Source organism: Pelodiscus sinensis, chromosome 1 (genome assembly GCF_052426305.1).
Source record: "Pelodiscus sinensis isolate ZL-2025 chromosome 1, ASM5242630v1, whole genome shotgun sequence".
Classification (NCBI taxonomy): Eukaryota; Metazoa; Chordata; order Testudines; family Trionychidae; genus Pelodiscus; species Pelodiscus sinensis.
Window position 1 is genome coordinate 189,518,802 of NC_143052.1, and position 21,240 is coordinate 189,540,041.

Consider the following 21,240-nt stretch of genomic DNA (forward strand, 5'->3'; position numbering starts at 1 on the left):
TTTCCATTTGCCCTTCTCCCCCAAGGCTGCTGGGACAATCTGTACAGTGCAGGGTGCCAAGAGCCAGTGAAGGAAACCCTTTATCTAATGGACACCACTTCAAGCCAGGGGGTTGTGAGCAGCGGCACCCCGACATCCAGCGCCCCTGTCACCCCCTGGTTATGTGCCTTCCCCCGCCCCCGCCTGTTGACCCCTCTCCTCCTGCTCTGTCCCCGCCTGGCGCGGGGAGCAGGTTCTGAGGGCGAGCCAGGGTCGAGCGAGGGCAGCTGCGAGGGAGCATGCGCAGCCGGCCCCGTGGCGCTCCCGGGCAGGTGCTGGCGCTGGGCTCGGGTCAGTCTAATCCCTGCGGGTGCAGCGAGGAGTCGCCATAGCCGGCGGCGCCACGCCATGGACAGCAGCCCCCCTTCCCCTGCCGAGGAGCCCGGCGCCGCGGAGGGGCGCAGCATGGTGCAGAGCCCGGAGCCGCTCGGGGCAGGGGGCACCCAAGTGCCGGGGGAGGGAGAGAGCGAGGAAGGGGCGAAGCCCCCCGGCCCCTGGCGGGAAGAGGCAGCCGAAGCTGAAGGGAAGGAGCAGGGGGCGCCCGGGGGCGCCGAGGAGGCAGGCGGCAGCCCCGAGGGGGGGAGCGGGCCGCCGGAGCGGGCCGGCGGGGAGAGCGAGGAGGGAGAGGGCGAAGCAGGCGCAGGGGGAAGCGGCGAGGGCGAAGGATCTGCAGAGGCGCCCGCGGAGCAGCGCAGCGGAGCAGAGACGCCGGGGGCGAGCATCGAGGAAGGAGGAGTCCCCGGGGCAGAAACTCCTCCGGCGGGGGCTGCAGGAGAGGAAGAGCACGAAGCCGGCGAGCCAGAGGAGGCGGCGGCGGCGGAAGAAAAGCCCGGGGAGGGGTCCCGAGTGGCAGCAACCCCGGAGGGAGACGAGCCCGCGGAGGAGGAGAGCGAGGAAGGCGCTGGCAAAGATGCAGCGGCCGAAGAAAAGCCCGAGAGCGGGGACGAGGAGGATGCAGAGGGCGAAAGGAGGGACGGAGAAAGCCCCGGCGCTACCCCCGGGGGCGCAGAGCCCCAAGAGCCGGCGGCAAGTGGAGACCCCCCTGCGGCAGGAGACGCTTCAGGCCGGGCCCCCCAGGAGATGAGCGCAGCAGCGGAGCACGCCCGAGTCGGAGAGAGCCCCGAGGACACCCCAGCTGGGGATGAACTGAGCAATCACCTCGCAGACCCAAAGGCCAGCGGGGACCCCGAGGAGCCTGCGGGAGCGGAGAGAGACGAGGACGCGCTGGACGTGAACTGCACGCAGGCGGAGGAGGAGGAGGAGGAGGAAGAGGCGGTGGCGGTGAGCGCTCCGGGAGACCCCGGGGAAGAGGCGCAAGAGCATGACATTTCCCTCTTCGTCAAGGTAACGCTACCTGCTTAGGTAGCCACTCGCAGCCTTGCGCTTCCCTTATCTGCCGCAGATCCTTCAGCTTGGGGAAGATTTGTTGTGTGGGCCCATGATTCCCGGCTCATGGGCTGGTGTTAGAGGTTTTGCTAGAGTCATGGAATGGTTGAGGATCTCTAGATAAATCTCTCGCCGTGTGATGAAGTTAGTGACTCCTCTGTCCAGCCAAAAGTGTGTGGAGCTTTACTAAAGCAAGTAACATTGTGCTCAAGCTACAATAACACGGGATAGTTTGAGGGAGTTTCGGCTGGTTACCCCCATATTCCTTACAGAGTGCAGCTCTATGGGAGATGTGTATTTGCGGTTAGTAGTGACATTTAAATCCGCCAGTCGCAAATTCAGCTTCGAAAAGATGGTTTGCTTATTATTTATCCAACAAATAGTCTGCTAGAACTTTAAAGACTAGATGGCATCATGTTTTGCTAGTCTTTACTGTGCTACCAGACTACTTGTTTTTTTTTAAGCTTATCCTGTACAGACTAACTCGGCAACCTCTTTGAATTATTTAGCTGGAGAGATAAAGCTCCTTTGACTTTTCATTCCTTCTTGGTTAAACATAGTCATTGTTTAACGACATAGTCTTTGTGCTGAAAATCGGGCTTCTGATATTATTCTAATAATTAGTAACCCCAACAAGAAAAGGAAAAAGTGCAAAACTGGCAATAAGACAATTTCCCAAAGGGTTTTCGCCAACAGTTATTCTGACTGTTTTACTTTTTTGGTCTAGATATTTCTCTCTCTCCCTTTAAAAAAAGTTTGAAACTTTAGATCCCACTCTGGTTTGTTCATGAGGTTCTGTGTGGAGCTAATCATCCTAGTGTCAGAGCACATGAAATACATCAATGTGAGAATGCATTCTCACAACATTTTGTGAAGTAGAAAAATACTTGTTAAGGTTACTGGAAAGTTTTAAATCACCAAAGTAGGAGGAGGTAGAAGATGCACAGAAAAATACACAAGGTGTGACATTATAGGGACTTACTTGGAAGAAAATAGAAAATTCCGTTTTAAGAGCGTTGATAATACTATGTTACATTTATACAGCATGTTTTATGCTAACAATCAAGAAGTTTGACAAATAATGAAAATTAAAATGAATTTCAGATAATGTAGACAAATCTGGCAATTATGGATACAGGAAATATTTGCAAACAAATAATGTAATGAGTTAGTACATCAGTAAAAGTTATGCAGTTTACAGACATTTAAAACACCTATAATTCAAACAGGTGAAATCTAGATTAGAGAAAAATCAGTCAAAATAAACAATTGCTATATGTTATCTGAAATTAATTTCTGCCTGCTTGCTCAGTTCTACAAAACATAGCCGTGACTCTGAAGTCAGACCAGCAGAGGTGGACCCTTAGGCCTGCACTGTGAAAAACAAGTCCCTTTCAGCAGGGGAGGGCAGCAACCAAATTTAACAGGCACAACAGTGCTTAGCATGGATGTTTGACCAAGTTAGGGCCAACCGTATAAACAAAGAAAACTAGGGGTCACTTTTGGTCTTACACTATTGGAAGTCATATTTCCCTTGCAGAATGTGCTACTTTTTCATGAGTTGGTCCCTTCTCCACCAGCACAAGGATGAAGTGGGAATTAAAAACACCCTCCCATTTGACAATGAATCCACAAAATCAAACAATTTATGGCTTGATTTCTTTCCCCCTTTTCACAAAGCTAGCTATACCAAACACAAATAGGCGAAAACCTTATTTTTACTAGAGCTATCGAGTCTTTTAATATCTAGTAATGATATAAGCAATAAGTCGACTAGTTGACTATCCGATAAGCAAATGTAGAAGTGCTTCACGGAGCCTGGGGTGAACTGGGGGACTCAAACAGTCCTCCGCTGGTTCCGCACCCCCTGCTTCTGAAATATACAAGAGCCATGGGAAGGCTCTTTTACATTTCAAAAGCAAAGCGTCCCCAGACCTATTTGAGTCCCCCGCTGACCGTGCTCCCTGCAGTACTTCCACCTTTAAAATTTTGCAAGAGCCAGCAGGTCTCTTGCTACATTTCAAAGGTGGAGGTGGCCCTTCTTAATTAATCGAATAGTCGATACAAATTACATGGACTATTTGAGTTGATTACTCTAAATTTAACATCCTTAATATCCAGTGTACTGTATAAAGCCACATCAGAAAGATAAATGTTGTTCTTTATCCCACCCCTCTTCTTCCTCCCTACTCTCATAGCTTTTCCTTAAATTACACTCTTGGTTGAGTTATAAAATTACTATAAATAACTGCTCTAGTATATTGATTTCCATTAGCTGAATACTAGAGTTGAAACTAATATTACTGGGAAAAAGCAGAAATCTATACAGTAAAAGTTGTATATTAAATTTTACTTTAAAAATGATTATGGGAAAATGTTACCTTATTTAATACGGGGGAGGAGGGAACCTTTTTTAGAGTTGGGGGCCACACACAAGCGAATAACAACGAAACAAAACAAAACACCCCTCACTGACATAGACACTCCCCACATTCCCCTCATACATCAGAGCCTGTGGGGGCCCAGGCCAGTAGATTCTTTGTGCTCCAGCACCATGATGAGGTAGCAGGGGGGCTGGAGCGCCAGTGCAGGCGCCTCAATACTGGGGGGAGCCCTGAGCCTCGGGGGCCGGATTTAGGCAAGCCAGGGGCCACATCCGGCCCCGGGGCCTTTGGTTACCCATCCCTGATTTAACAGATCTGCACCCTACGCATGTTCAGTCTTGTGTGCTTTCTTTAATGACAGTTACATCTTTACTTTTGTCAGCTCTGCAGAGCTAACTGACATATGGCAGAGAGAACTCTATTCTTCTCTGGCTCATAGCTCAAGAGAACTGTTAACTACCAATTGTAGGGCCATTTATGTGACTTTAATTCCTACTGTGATCATATCTATCAGTGAATGAAGCAGGATTGCACAGGTGTAATTAAGGACATAATGTGCAGCAGTTTCACCACTATAAATAAGGACAGTTTCTTACTTGCAGAAAGAGCTCAGTCTGATTTTCAAATTCCAGGCTGAGATTGGAGGTCTGTTAGTCAGAAAACATCTTTTTGCATGTCAAAAACTGATAGTATTTGATATGGATCATCATTTGAGACATAATAAATGCAGAATCCCATGTCATCACTTTCATAAAATGACTTTGGAAAGGCAAACCACATTTGGAGCATGATTTCAATCTTTGTAGAATATCCAATGGATCAAAGAATTGGAGAGCAGGACATACTAAGGATAACAATGTGAATTATAAGGATTAAGCATAGTTAATTGAAATGTTTGAATTTTTAAAAGGAAAGAGGAACAATTTCAGGGCTGATTTAACATTAGTATTTTAAGAAGGCTTGGAAAATAATACAGAGGCAGAGTGGCTACCAAAGAGCAGTGAGTACTGAGTGACTGCATCAGATCATAGATATAGTCAGGGATGGTCCTAGAGTGGTGCTGCAGGAGAGTCTGGGATGGTATTCCCGGAGTTAGTAAATAGCTGTTGCCAAAACTCGAGTTAAGAAACTGAGAAGGAAACCAAATTGAATCCAGGTGTTCTATTTGCAGCACAAAATGATCCCTCCCTGAAAACATTCCAACCCAGTGTATCCCAGGTCAGGTGCATATGCCTTCAGCCCACTGCTGCTCATTGTAACACCATTACACCAGCCTGTCATCTCTTCTGTGTTGGAAGGCCAGCAGTCATTTTCATTCCATTTAAATTTTTTTTCAACAAACTTTGCTGCCTGTTGTGCATAATAGGAGCTCTCTGTAAACAAAGCCACCTCATTGCCCTCCCTCATATTCCTCATTAAAACTTTCCTCTCCTATGATGCCTGTAGAAAATTCACTAATGATTGAGCAAAGGCTGCTGCCCATTATCCTGACCACTATTGTCTCATTGTTATCTTTTGCTCCCCCTATGTTCTCCATTAATGGTGTTAATGAAGCATGAAATTAATCTAAGTTATTTAAACTCTTCTCTGTTGAAAACAGAAGGCAACAACAACTAATGAGAGTAGGAACCAGTACAGTATCCCAAGTTAGATTCTGCTCTCAGCTAAAGTATAAATCCAGAACAACTTGTGAATCTAATTTTGTGCTAGTGCAAATGAGAACAATTTGGCTCACTAAGTCTAAAAACAACAAAAAACATTTTATGATATTAATGAAAGATTGAAACAAGAACATTTCCTCCCTGAAAATTGGATTTCTGTAAAAAGCTTCCACCAATCATACTTGGCTCCATGTTGCCAAGATAGACCAGACAGACAATTTTGTGGCCAGGTCTTAAGGGTCAGATTATTAGGTGCCCAAATAATTTTAAAGATGAACATAGGTGCATATTATGGATGTTAAGAGGTGGGAAACTGGCTAATTGCAGTCAATACAATTTGTATCGGCTACACGATTACTCGATAATGGTAGGCTTCCTCAGTTCAGGAGCTATTCCTGCTACAACTCTGCAGTTTAAATATAGTAAGCAGCGGGTCCAGCAGCTCCTCTCTACAGAGGGTCTCAGTAGGGAGCTGGAACCCCCCCATAGATAAGGGCTGCTTCACAGCAGCCTCCCTCTGCCCCATTCTCCAGTTGCTGCCTCTGATAGAGGCAGCAGCGGGGGAGGGGAAGGTGGCACCATGCAGAGGTTGCTGGGGGAAACTGGCTTTTAAGATGGCTCCTCTCAGCACCAGCTCCTGCTTCCCCACCCCTGGCTGCCTCTCTGATACAGAGGCAGCAAGGGGTGGAGGAAATGTGAGTAGTCGACTCAATTACTTGCTTACATCCCTAGTGTATATTGGGATTTGCTAAAATGCCTAGGCATCTAATTCCTACTAGATGACTATCTGTATCTTTAAGTGTCTAAATATCTTTAAAACCTGGTCATAAGTGCCCAGGATACACAAGAAGTCTGTTGCAGACCTGGAAATATTAGTTTGAGGCATAGCTTCACAAAAAGGTTAGAAAAAATAAGTAAGTATAACAACTTTTTAAATTCTGAATTACCAGTACAGGTTGCATCTCCTAAAATCAGAATTCTCTGGTCCAGCAACATCCATGGTCTGGCAGGACCACAGATGTTCCTAGATCAGACATTCCTAGTGGCAGGAGGGCAATCCAAGATGGGCTGGGCTGAAGCAGCGGGACAGGATAGGGACTGGAGCTGGCAGCAGCCCCCGACAGCCTGCTGCACTGGGACCGGGTGTGGGCAGCCCCCGGCAGCACAGGACTGGGCCAGTGACTGTTTGTGGCAGTGTGGACGCTTGCGCCCTCAGCAGCATGAAGCAGCGGGACCGGGGCTAGAAACATCCATAGCAGCCCATGGTAGCATGGTGCCGGAGCCCTGGACAACCTGCAGAAGCTGCCATGTGGCTTGAACCAGAGCTCAAGCCCTTGGCAGCACCCAACAGCCCGACCAAGGCTAGAGCCAGCTCCTGGCAATGTGCGCTGCTGGAGCCTTCAGGCAGTCAAGCTGGGGCAGCAAATAGGACCAACAACCCAGTAGGAAGCCCGGCAGGGGCTAGAGCTAGAGATAGTGCCCTCTCCCCAGCTGGCAGAGTCAGCGGCTGGAGGCTGTGGAAGGGAACCTTCTCTGGTCTGGCAAATGGCCGGATCAGGAATATCCAACCTGTACCATCATCTCTCAACATGACACTTCCCATTTAAAAATAAAGTTGTCAGTTTATTTTGGGGCTGTGGTAAAAAAATAATGGCCAACAGCCACTGCAGGCCCTGGAGCAAAGTGTGCTAAGTCAGTCCTTAGCACCACCCAGCTCGCGTGTTCCCCTCCTAACCCCTCAGAACCATGGAGAGCAGTGAAGCAATCTCTGGCGCTCCTATGGCTAAAAGGGGCTTGAGGCTCGGCTGCTGTCGTGCCCAGAGTTCCGGACCCCTTTGAATCTCCCGGCCCTGTGGCAGTTGCCCCTTTTGCTGCTCCCTCTGTTGGCAGGCCTACCCAGTGTAGTAAAAACTACCACCTCTCTCATTCTAGGGCACATTCATGCTTCAGCTGGATTCACTGCTGGCTGTACTGTTACCATCCTTAGGCATACTGGGAGATCACTCGGTGGAAAACAGGGATTTGTGACTTCAGGGGCCATAAAACAACCATATGAGAAGGGTGAAGGAGTTTTTCAAAGGCTCCAGTGGCTGCGACACACTTAACTCCCATTAAAAGCAATGAGGAATCCTGTGGCATCTTAAAGACAAACGATTTATTTGGGTATAAACTTTCATGGGTAAAAACAACTTCATCAGATGTATTAAGGAAGTGGGATTTACCCACAAAAACTTATGCCCAAATAAATCTATTAGTCTTTAAGGTACTACAGGAACTCCTTGTTGTTTTTCCAGATACAGACTAACACAGCTATCCCTCTGAGACTTAACTCCCATTGATTTTCTGTGGGATATGAACACCTAATCACCATAAGTATGTGCCTTTGCAAATATTTTCTGGTAAGTTTAAAATTGACTAGGAATTGAATACTGCTTCTAATCTTCCTATGTAGAATATTAGCATCATAATTTTACACCCAGTTCATTTAAAAACATGCCTGCCCATTTTGCAGACTAAAGGGTTTTGGGAAAGTTCAGATAAGCTTGCATGCTGATTCCGAGCATAGCAAATCATTTGAGATTTGCCTAAGATGACCGGATTTGTTAAATGCAAAGCCAGGACACACCACTGTGGAGTGAGTGGAGGAACATTGGATTAGATTTAGACAGTGGGAAATTCTCTTGCATCCTACCTGTTCTCTAAGGCTACAGCTACACTGCTGGTTTTTTGCGGAAGATATGCAAATTTGCTCGCATTTGCATATCTTCTGATTCTTTTTGCGGAAAAGGTTTTGCTGCTATTTGGCCAACATTTCCAATGGAGCCAAATGTTGGGGAAAAAACCCTCTTTCGCAAGACTCCTTATTGCTTGTAAATCAAGGTTTACAGGGTCTTGCGAAAGAGGGGTCTACACGGTGCCAAATAGCGGCAAAACCTCTTCCACAAAAAGAATCAGAAGATATGCAAATGTGAGCGTGATTTGCATATATTCTTCTGCAAAAAAATGGCAGTGTAACCATAGCCTAACTGTTTAATTAAAATCATCAAACCTCCAAGGACAAGATGCCTTTATCTAGTTTTGTACAGCTACCATTGTAGCTTCCTTTTTTCCTGGTAGCTGCTAAGCCCAGTTGAGTTCTCATGTGTAGATTATATCTGCCAGTTTCTTATGTTTTCCCAGCGCTATTGCCTGCAGCCCATGGACCCCCCATTTGCACCCTACCCTCATGCACCTGTCATGCAATGGGGCACTGGAGCCCCACGCTTCCTACTCCTTCCCCCCCAAATCTCCTGACTTGTGCTCCGTCCCCACTCCTCTCCCATCTTTCCAGAGCTTCAACAGCTGCAAACAGCTGATTTGTGGTGTTCCAGCATTGGGAGGAAGTGGGAAGAGCAGAGATGGAGTGTCAATCAGTGGATTCGTGGTGCTCCAAGAGTGCTGGGAGGGAGGGGGAGAAGTAGGAAGTGTGGGTGCTAGTGCCCTGGGTGTGAGAGGCAAGTGGGAGGCTATTTAGGGGGTCCATGGTCCCACAGGTGGAGTCACAGTGGGCTACTGGTTGCCGGTCACTGTTATACAGTCTTCCAATTGCGCCCCATAATTCATATCATAAGCCAGCCCCACTTTAAAAAGGAAGTAGCCAGAAAAGAGAGTCATTGCCACAGGCAGAGCACCAGCATAGCTCAACCTTACATCAGGGAATGGGTGAGGAAAGGACAATTCCCCTTCAGTTTGCTTGTTTTAATGAAAAAAGAACAAAACCAAACCGTGCTTTCATTCAATCTGGCCACCTGAGACTGTCCATCACAGCAAGGACAATTCCTGTAAAGTAGCCATTTATTTATAAAATATTTGTATTTGCAGTTTGTAATCTTGTATATGTTTTGAAGTGCTTAGTTTGCAGAAACAATTGTGTGCAGTAGTTAAACACATTAGCCAGGAATTCTGTTTTATTCCTAAAACTGCCTCCCAAAACAGGAAACTGGCCTACTTCCCACAAGCATTTGCCTTTTCTCAGCTATTTTGTTGGATGGAGTAGGGCAATTTAGGTTTCCATAATACAGCTTAAGAGGAGCTGGCATTATAAATTCCTTTCATAACTCTTCAGGATATTGTGTATACTCTATGCACTGGTTGCAAATGCTTATAAATTTGACTACTTATAGTCTTTTTTAGCTAATTAAAGTTGTGCATTTTTAGAGTAAAGGGCCCAACATACTTTTGTTTGCCAAATTTTACACAGGTTTTAAGGAGGTATGAAATGGAAAGTCCTTGTTTCAATAGCAGTACAAACAGTTTATTAATTCTAAAAGTTTGGGAGGGAGGTGGTTCATCTTTACTTATGGTTATAATTGCTCACTCTGTCTTTTTCCTCAAAATTACAGATAAATATATTCCTTGAGTCTGTTTACTGAAAAATAGCTTTAAAAACGATACACTGAAATGTCTCTTTCAAGCCCTTCTCCAAAAATAGAGAAATTAAGACACAACCACAAAATTATAGTTATCTTAAAGTGGTCACATATGTGATGCTCAATCCACTACTGGGTTGATTTTTTTTCATGATCCCTGCAAACATCTTGAGTTCCCTTTCTGCCCTTTAATTGAGGATTACAAATTATAAGATGAATCCATTTTGTTTATTTGGCTGAAGACTGTAAAGGCCCCAAGAGTGCTTTATGCACACAATACTGTATCATTCTCCAGCACCTACTCTGTAATGTCACTGCAAATGACTTCTTGGTCTAGAACTATTTTAGTTAGAAAGCATTAAAATCAAGAACGGAATATTTTATGTCCTCACAACCATGTTTTTGAATATTAATTACTTTCATTTATGGAATTAGCGTGTGTTTTACTTTAAGCATGTGCTTAAGTCACATTGGCCTTAATCACTCTGATGAACAGAGACAAAATCTTAATCTGGGGTGAGGGCTCTATCTTATGTTCCTTGTAATTGATACTACCTGTAGTGGTAGTATTTACAGGTGCCTCACACACTTGGGTTATGTCTACACTGTAGCCTTCTTCCGGAAAAGCTTATGCAAATGAAGCGCAGAGTGGAATATCACTGCGTTTCATTTGCATAATTAATGAGCAACCACTTTTGCACAAGAAGCTTCTGTGCAAAAAGGAGCTGTATCGATGGCTCCTTTTTGTGCAAAACCCCCCTCTTGCGCAAGAGTCGTTTTTCTTGAAAAAATGAGGAAGAACAGCTCTTGCTCAAGAGGGGGTTTTTGCACAAAAAGGAGCCTTCTACACAGCTCCTTTTTGCACAAAAGCCTCTTGCGCAAAATGGCTGCTCGTTAATTATGCAGATGAAGCGTGGAGATATTCCCTTCCATGCTTCATTTGCATAAGCTTTTCCAGAAGAAGTCTACAGTATAGATGTAGCCATGGTGTGTATGGCATTGCTTACAGTCATTGCATGCAGTCGCTGAGCTGCATTTTTTGTCTCAATTTTTTATGGTTCCATGATTTAGTTTTTTGTTTTTTACAGTTCTCACTCATGGACTCATACACACAGCTCTATTTTTAAAAGTTTAAGAAAATGTTTTTCTAGTTATTATGAGGCCATGCAAAGGGTACACAGCCTTGCGATAATGATTATTAATGTGAGAGTCGAAAGAGAAGCTCCTCTTAGATCCGGGTCCTATTGTATTGCACGCTCCAGGAGACAATCCCCACTCTACAGAGAATGTACAATCTTAATACAGTACAAGCAAATATTATCATCTCCATTTTACAGGTTGGGAACTGAAACTCAAAGATTTAGGTCTTGAACCTGAAAGGTATTTAGATGTCAAAATCAATGGGAGTTAGGAGCCTAAATATCTTTAAGAATTCTGGATCTTATTGACCCTTTGTCACTGTAGGTGTTTCAAATAGGTTTCTGAATATTTTGATTCCTTGGACTAAAATAAAATGTAACCCTAACTAGTCTCTAATGTCAAATTTTCTGAAGAAAATCACATCTCTCTTGGTTAGAACACAAGTTATTTTAAGGAGCATAATTAAATGGCATATGAAGGTTATATGATTTATTTTTTGTTGCTGATAGTAAAATGTCATGAGGTGATAAGGAGTTGTTTGCATTTCCATTCGCTATGTTTATTCTACTCATAAAAGACTGGAGTTGAACGATTACATGCCAGTTGATTATTTCAGTGATTTCAATTTTTTAACATTTCTGAAAACTATTTTTAATGTTCCAGATTATTTCTTTCTCTCTCTCTCTCTCTCTCTCTCTCTCTCTCTCTCTCTCTCTCTCTCTCTCTCTCTCTCTCTCTCTCTCTCTCTCTCTCTCTCTCTCTCTCTCTCTCTCTCTCTCTCTCTCTATATATATATATATATATATATATATATATATATATATATATATATATATATATATATATATATACACATACATATACACAAAAGTTTTTCCTGTGGGATGACAGAGTGACATCATCACATCACTCTGTGTCCCATAGGCTCCACCCTCCCACAGCCTCCCTGCCCCATATACTGTTCCGGGACTGGCAAAGCTGCCTGGCAGCCCGGCTTGGGCAGATTCCTCCTTCCAAAAGTCTGCGGGCAGGACCCTTCGGAGATGGAATCTGCTCAGGCCGGGCTGCCAGGTGGCTTTGCCCGTCCCCAAATAATGTCTGGGGCAGGGAGCGATTTCATCCAGGGACTGGGCATCACTTTAGATCAGCCTACCACTGGGAATGGGGCTGCGGCAGTGCTGCTGCCATTGCTTAGAGGGGAAACCCCAGGTAGAGGCTCGAGGGTGGCTTGACCTGGAGACTATGGGTGCCTTCCTGGTGGCCAGAGGTGCTATGCGGGAGCAGGCTCACAGGGGAAATGCGTGGGGCCTGGTGGCCAAAGGAAGGTGCTGTGTGCCAGACTGGCCTAGGTGGTCCCCTGCTTGGAGGAAACAACCACTGCACCATGTTCCCTTCCGGCAGCTACCTGTGGTGAGTGACCACATGCGTGGGGTGGGCTGAGCTTTGGCTCTCTGCCTGGGGACGTGGGACACATAAGGTTGCCAGATGTCCAGTATTGAGCCGAATAGTCTGGTATTTTCGTCTCCTGTCAGGTAAAAAAATACAGAATATACTGGACACCTAAAATGTCCAGTATTTTCTGATTTTTTTCCCCAGCTAGGAGGTGAAAATCCTGAGTGCTTACCTGGTTCTGCATGGGAGCTGTCTGGCCCAGAGCAGGGAGACAAGATGGTGGATGGCCACTGGCAGCTGTTAGGGCCAAAAAGCCTCAAAAGCCTCTGCATGATGGTGCCTGAAAACCCTCCTTATTGCACGTCCACCACCCGCTTTCCATCCCTCATGTGTGTCCTCAGCCCCTCTCCTGTCCCCTCACAGACTTCTATTCCCCCTTCTCAACCTGGCATCCCAAAGGAACCCCTTCTCTAGCCCCTTTCTATTTCCTCTGCCCACAGAGGGTATGTCTACACAGCAAAGTTATTTCAGAATAACGGCCGTTATTCCAAAATAACTGTGCGAGCATCTACACAGTAATTCCGTTATTTTGAAATAATTTTGAAATAACGGACTACTTATTCCAACTTCTGTAAACCTCGTTCTACAAAGAATAACGCCTATTCCGAAATAGCTATTTTGAAATAAGGCGTGTATAAATGCTCCACTTCTGTTATTTTGAATTAGCCTCTCACTAGGGCCATTCTACGTTATTCCTCCTGGGGCTCTAAACCGAGTTAGGACATCTACATTAGGGAAGCCTGCCTCAGACTAATTTTGAGGCTTCCCTGCAGTGTAGATGTGCTATTTCGAAATAAGCTATTTCAAAATAACTATCCAGAATAGCTTATTCCGAAATAACTGTGTGGTGTAGAGATGTAGTCAGACATTCCCATTTCGCACTTCACAGAACCCCAGCAACAGCTCCTTTGCTGCCACTTCTCTCCAGGCAGCTGCCCAGATCCTGCTGTCACATCACCCGGAGCAACCTCCCCCACAGAAATTCCTGCATACGGGCCTGGTGCTGTTTCTTTGCTGGTTAGATTGCCTGTTTGTGGAAGGGGGCAGGCTGTGTGTGGGAGGGAGGAAAGGGGATAAGAGTGTATGTGGGGATGGGCGGTGCATTAAGGCGGGATGGTGGGAGTGAGGGGGATATAAGAATGGAGGCAGGGGGATGGGCAGGGTGAGGAAGGGGAGGGATTGGGAAGGACGGTGGTGTAGGAATAGAAGAAAGAGGTGGGAGCAGGGATAGGCAGTGTGGGGTGAGGAGTGGGAGGGGTTAGAGAGGATGGGTAGATGTAGGAATGGAGGTGGGGAATGGGGGTGTAGAAATGAAGGATGAAGTGCAGCTAAGGATGGATGGAAGGGGATGGGCAGGGTGGGGATGGGGTGTAGGAATGGGGGTATAGGAATGGAGGATGGGTGGGGCTAGGGATGGAAGAAGGGGGTGGGCTGTGGGCCATGGACTATTTTATTGGCGGGGTGGGGCAGGAGCGAGAAGGGTGCAGGCAGGGGGGCCTGCCTGGTGATTGAAGGGCACGAGAGGATGGGATGGGCTGAGAGTGTTTGGATAGAGAGGCCCTTCTAGGGGTGTGATGGATGGGAGTGGAAACGGGTGCGAGTGACTTGGGGCTATGCAGAGCTTAGCCAGGCTCAGTACAAGATTAACAGGCTGTCTTGTCGTGAAAACAGCCATCAAGAGGAGGGGTTGGCGAGCGTAGTGAGCAGGAGGCTCAGCCCACTAGTTTTTGCAAATGAAATATTAATGCTTTACACAATGCGTGTCATTTTAATTATGTGTTTAAAACCTGCTTATGATAATACATTTACATTTTATAAAGCATTTTATATAAATTAATAGTTTGATGCTCATTGTCAATGTGTTGAGATGATATGCATGTGAAGAAGAAAGCCTGAGTTTCCCTTGAGAGGGCTAACTCAGACATAAAATGCCCCATTCCATGGAAGGCTCAGATACAGGTGTGGGAAGAAAATTGTTGCTCAGACTATACAGGGAGGAGTTTTGCCTCCTTCCATTTCTCCTTTTACAAAACCTTAAAAACAGAACTGTTTTATATCATTAGCTTAATTACTGGGAGTTCCTTATTTCCTTTTCCTGCTTGTCAGGATGGGAAGTTTTGGCACTGGCAGACCAAAGCTGCTCTGGTTATGATGTTTCTCTCCGATTCAGTTTCCATTCATAAACAAATTTCAGAATACAGTATAACACTATTACATTTTTCATCTGGGACCAAAGTGGAATATAGGATAATAATGGTCATTTCGTGAGTTCAACAAGAGTGGAATAAAATATCTAAAATATAGGTCATTATCATTGGCATGGGACTTGGTTTCTTAGAAATAATAAAATAGAATAAAAAAAGTGTTTCCACTTTAGACCCTGCTGATATTATGGCATGTAATCATTTCTGAAACCATTTTTAACCTCAAACCAGGTTCTAATACAACTTGGTTTCACTCACAGCAGGACTACAGGCTACTGTATCCAATGGGTTTGCAGTGTTTCCAAGTTCTGCAATATCTGATGTTTTTTCTTAAAGTCCCAGGCTTTAGAGTGGAGCAATTACATGAAAATCTGAGATGCCATTAAATAAATAAGGCAGCTAGGCCTTGCAGTTGTATACAAAAGTTAGGGGGGGGGGGGGGGAAGAGCAGGCAAATACAATCCCCAAATTTGTCACTGAAAAAAAACCATTATTTTTAAATCAAACTTTTATGTTTGGGGGCTTGAATCCTGACTTTTGAACACTTGGGATTAATTAGTCTGCATCAGGTTTTCTAGAACACGCTTTTACTTTGCTAAATTGTTCATTCCCATAGATGACAAAGTCTTTTTAAAAAGGGGGAGGGAGGGAGAAAGAGAGAATACACTGCACTGTAAAAAGAGATCACTTCTGCCAACCCCCCCATTACCATTTTGCTTCTTGAGCTATTTTACATTACCAATATTTCACTAGCTAATGCACCCAGATTTCATCAGTGCTTTGTGGGAAGTTCTGAACTGGGTCCCGCTGAAGCCAACAGTCTTTTATTTGTAACATTCTGCATAAATATTGCATTTATTTTCTACTCAAAATGAAAGAAGCACCCCACCCAATTTAAAACAAACAAGCAGATAAACAAAACAATCAGCCTCTTGGTTCATCTTCCCTACTTGGTCCAAATTTAGGAATTAGGATTATCATTGCAAGATTGCTTTCTTGTTCACCTCACCACACCCTCACCAGTTTTTCAACTCTGCAATTTATTAAAGCTTTTTTTTCCCTTTCAAGGTAAATGATAGATATTTTATTAATGTAGTTTTTGCATGTAGATCAAAACATTATGGCTGTACAACATGTTAAATATCATGTTAAGACATTAAACAGGATGTCATTAAAATACCACCGAATCTGTTTTTCCCAGACCTATAATGTGTTCCAAAGTATAATGTGCTTTTGTTGCAGTAATTCTCTGTAAGAATTTAACAAGGATATAAGTTTTTTGTCTTGATGTAAAATGTTCAGCTGGTATTTTGCCATGTTATTAACTACGGATTAGAAATAGCATTGAGGTATTTAAACCATAATTCTTGTAACAGGATAAATAGCTAATAGCATTTGGTTTGTTGCTTGTGTACTTGTACCTTGGCCATGGTCCATCTAACACAAACACAGACAAAACTAAGTCTCCCTTTCGCCAGAATTCACAATGAAGGGATATTTGGGTTTTGAACTATGTGGGGTAAAAGTATCAGACCCTTTAATCCAGTGATCTATATATGGTTACAGCATTTCTAAATGTTGACAGAACCACAGATTGCTAGCCATGCACAGTTTCAGAGCACTTAGTTTTCTTTGGCTTTCATTGCCTATGTTTGTGTAGGTTTTGAAATCTAAGAATACAGCTAGGTGAAGAGAAGAGTTAAGAAAAGCAATATAGTGTCGTTCTTAAAAACATCTTTCTTTTCCAGTAGGGTTATTTCTGCGGTGGTTAAAGCAGATTGAAACAGGAGGGACTCCCATCTCAGCAGCTAAGATAGGAGCAGTAGGGAAACAATGCTTAACCAAACCAGGGAGAAGAAGGTTTTGTTGCTGCCACAACTTTTATGTTAACACTTGTCTCTACAAATGACGCTCCCAACAGTGAACAAGTGCATTGAGTTTTAAGCTGTGTAAGGAATTTAGCCACATTTTCCACTACAGTGAAATATCTTCCATTTTGAATGATTCATATAGTCCAAGTACAGAAGGGACCATTATGATTATCTAATATGACGTCCTGTCTAACATAGGGCATAAAACCCCACAATAATTCTTCTTGGAACTAGAGCACATCTTTTAAATAAATCCAGTCTTGATTTAAAATCATCTGTGTTGAATGATGAATGAATGGCTAGATCACTACGCTGCTTTGTAAAAATCTTAACCACTGTGCTTAACAGTCACCTATGGAATCTATTGTAAAATATGTTGAAAACAGTCATTAAAAGGAATGCTGGCTTTTGACAGGACCTACAACAAGCATCATTAGTGTAATGTACAAAGTCTTCTTGTAATTATACTTGTAAGTTTGGCGATAATTGTTTAATAAGACTTTAATGTACAGAAAATTAATATAAGACTATTGCATTTTAAATGTTCAACACACATTTCTTGCAGATTTTCTAAATATAGTAATAAAATAATCTTTGGAAAAGCAACTATAATTGTTGAATTCAGGAGTTGTCCATAAAAGAATAATGGAAAGGTATAACTTTTACTAATGGGAAATTGGTACTTTATTTGCAGATAGGATTGTTAAAGCCGCTTTGAGACAGAGTAACATAATTACAAACTTCTTATTACTGGGATAATCAGTTACTTATTAATGATTACTTTACTATAGTAGTTTGTTCAGCCCCTCCCAGACTGTAGAAAACACACTGAAGAGTTTACAATCTCAGGACAATAGAACAATCCATCCTCAGAGCAATAAGACTGGAGGGAGGAAATCTTTGCACTGCAGAGCATGGAATTTCTCCCAAATCATTCTTTTTCCACACAGTTGAAGTAACATGCTGGCTCTTGTGCTCCCATTCTCCCTATTACTCTCTGGCAGACTGGCTTCACTGGAACAGTCCTGCCTAGTTTTCTGGCTGTGGCTGCCCCCTGAACTCCATTAAAGGGAGGGAGCAGGGACACCATTTCAGATTTTGGTGTGTGTGTGTGTGGGGGGGGGAACCTGTACATGTCGTGCTGGGGCGGGGGGAAGAGTGGGGTGGCAGACTGAGGACAGCAGATTCAGTTGTATTACTGAGCATGCTCAGTACAAGCCAAGCAACAAATTGGGGGAAGGGTCAGACCCCATCTGCCCATCCCCCCCTCCACGTCACCTTTTTCCAGGGGCTATTAAGACAATGGAAAAAACTAGTTTTTTGGCAGAAAACTTAGCAATTAGCTGACAGGATCACTGTATCTAATTCGTATGTAAAATAAATAAAATTAAATATTAGATCCACTCAGCTCTAATAATAACATATTCTGGTATCTTATGGTAGATCACTGCACATTGAGCAGATGTCTTCAAAGAACTATCCACAATAATTCCAAGATCTGTTTCTTCACTGGTAACAGCTGTTTTAGACCCCATCATTTTTGTATGTATAGTTGGGATTATATTTTTTGATGTGCAATACTTTGCATTTATCAACACTGAATTCCATCTGTTCTTGTGTTGCCCAATCACCCAGTTTTGTGAGATCCCTTTGTAACTCTTTGTAAAAAAACAACAAATGGTCTGATAGCACTTTATAGACTAACAAAACATGTAGTGCTATCAGACTGTTTGTTGTTTTTTTTCCTGTGAGGGTACGGCTACACTAGCCCCCTAGTTCAAAATAGGGAGGCTAATGAGGGTGACTGAAATTGCTAATGAAACACGGGATTTAAATATCCCACGCTTTATTAGCATATTCCCAGCCGGTCGCCGGAAACTGACTAGCCCAAAGTAACTGCCCGCCTCTATACGTGGCAGAGAAGTGGGATTCCGAGAGAAACCCCTTCGTTCGAATTAACTGTTAAATCTTTTCAGGCTAGTCAGTTTCTAAAATGGCGACCGGACGAGAATATGCCAATCAAGCGTGGGATATTTAAATCCCGCGCTTCATTAGCAATTTCGGTCGCCCTCATTAGCCTCCCTAGTTTGAACTAGGGGACTAGTGTAGACGTACCCTAACCAGGGGCGGCCCTAGACTAACTGCCATCAACTGGTGCCCTAGGCGAATTGGCGGCCCTCACCTCCCACAGCAGGGGAAGCCGGCTGGCTCTTGCCTCCTCCAGGGCTGACCTCCTCCCCCCCCCCCCCACCCGCAGCAGGGGAAGCCGGCCGGCGTTTGGCTTCTCCAGAGCAGATCCCCCCCCCCCCGCCCCTTGGCAGGGGAAGCTGGCACGGGGCTTCTCCGGGCTGATGCCCCCCCCCCCCCCAGGTGCAGGGAAAGCCCTCGCACGCCCCTCTCCCAGGACTGACCCCCCTCCTGTAGCGCAGGGAAGCCATGTTCCTCAGCTCAGGTAAGGCATTTCCGGAAGGGGAAATGGAAGTGGCAGGGTCCAGGAATTTGGTGCCCCATGTAACTTGGCGCCCTAGGCAGCTGCCTAGTTTGCCTATAGCCACAGTCCGCCCCTGACCCTAACAGACTAACTTGGCTACCCCCTAATTCTTTGTAGTCGGCTATGGACTTAATTATTGTGAATAATTGTGTATTATCTGCAGATTTTGCCACCTCACTGTTTACCTCTTTTTCAAGAATATTTATGAGAAATTTAACAGCAGTTGTCCAAATGCAGATATTCTCCTCCCCTACCCCTGTATTTTAATCAGAGTACCTAGCAATGTTTTCATAATGCTCTAACAATCCTTCAGTTACTTGAATAACAAAAGCTTCAGCGGGCAAAAATGGGAGCAGTACAAACTCCATTTCAGTTAAGAACTGCCCCTGGAGCTAAGACGTGTGCTTTAAGCAGACCTCAAATATTAAATCCATGGGTTCAAACTAAAGGGACTACTAACCTCCCATAAATGGCACCCTTGGGAGGGAGACCACATAAAATGCACGTCAGATCTAGGCTGCGTGACCTGTTTTGAGTAATGTTCTGAAGAGTGGTGGTGGGGAATGATGGAGATGGATTCATTCCTAAAATGCATCTTGACCCTATAAGTTCCTGAGAAGGGTTAGTACTGCCACAGAGGGAGCGGATTCTTCTTCTTTTCCAGTGTAGCCCAAGAGAAGTCTGCATGGAAAGGGAGTCTTCTGTAGACAGGTCTGGCAGGGATGATTTTGGCCTAAGTTACTTATACAAATAAGTCACTAATTAAGTATCTCTCAGTCAGAGAGGCAGCAGATGACTATGTGCTGTTTGCTTTTGCATCATGTGCAATTTTGGGTTTCATCTACCAGCAGTAGGAAGTGCGCTTTTAAAATGAGTTTGACCTCCCACCACCTTGCCCCTCTCAGTTTGAATTAGCGTGTCTTCACTAGACCCACTAGTTTAAACGCTGGAAGATCGATAGCTGCAGCTTCAATCTTCTCTGTAGTGTAGACATACCCTCAGAAGCCTATAGCTACTCCAGTTTACTTAAATGGGAGCTGGACTGGGACCATCATTTACATTGAATATTAAATGTTCACCACCTGCCCAGTGCTTCTAATAAGCAGTTTGTCTACAAACCAGCTATCCTCGTCTGATCTCGATCACATAAAGCAAACCACTAAATGATCACCGTATGAAATACAGAGACAAATCCGTGTAAATAAAAAAATAAATAGTAAATGTAATTCTCATCAATCTACTAGTATATTTGTGAGCACCACGTTTTACATCACCCACTGCTATTAAGAACTGACTGATTTTGCAGAAAAACAACGATGAAATATAAGCAAATAAGCTATGTACATAGTAAATTTGGGGGCTATAATGTTCTCAGTGAAACAGATAGTTTCACAAATGTCTTTAATCACAGTAGGATTGTTCCCCTAAATATTGTCCTACCAGTAAGGTATTTTTATCTAAAATTGCAGCTCACAGCAGGGCTGTGAACATAACTGACAGGCTGCTTTTAAAAGATTTAACCCTGAGATTGAATCAGTTTATTTTAAGGTTGAAAAGTAATATTATTTACTGAATTACTTTTTTGGAGGGCACTTCCTTGTGTATGAGGCCATGTCTACATTGTCACTTTACTGTGACAGTTTTCTGGCTTGGGTGTGAACACCTCTCTATTCCCCCTTCTCACTTCTGTTCTCCCCCCCGCCCCACGTAAAGCTCCAATGTAGACTGGCTCCCAGCACGGGGACTCTACTCTTCTCTTGTAGGTGGTTTACATAAGGCACTGGGAGAGTTCTCCCAGCTTTGGCGCCATGATGACATTCACTTGAAAGCTCTGCTGTGGCAGTGCTTTAATGTTTTAAGTTTAGATTCAGCCTGCATAATGATACCGTGCTAGCTATGGTACTGTGATATGAGCTAGGTGACATCTTCAGACTAAAGGGTGAGTTCACACCTATCAGTTAACATAACCGCAAGCATAAGACCCACCTAAGACCATCCTTAGGCCTAGGCAAAATACACACCTGTGGTGCTTGGGCAACTCTGTTGCGTATGCCCGTAGGGCCACCCAGTGCTGGGATGGGACAGCAAGGCAGGCAGCGCTGGCTTAGGAGGTCATCCCCATCCTTTGGGGCACCCACTGGCTGTGCCCAGCTGCTGCCTACTCACACCTCCTCACGGGGGCTGGGAGCAGGGCCATGTCTTC

The 21,240-nt window shown here is 44.5% G+C and overlaps 1 protein-coding gene across 1 annotated transcript in view; it reads left to right on the forward strand.

The window, feature by feature from the left end:
- The first annotated feature begins 282 nt into the window (after window positions 1–282).
- CLIC6 (CLIC family member 6) overlaps window positions 283–21,240 on the forward strand; it is a 51,468-nt gene continuing 30,510 nt past the window's right edge. Inside the window, exon 1 of the mRNA XM_006126010.5 lies at window positions 283–1,383. Within this exon, the coding sequence (XP_006126072.4) occupies window positions 388–1,383 (996 nt within the window). The 5' untranslated portion in view covers window positions 283–387. The remainder of the gene's footprint in view (window positions 1,384–21,240) is intronic.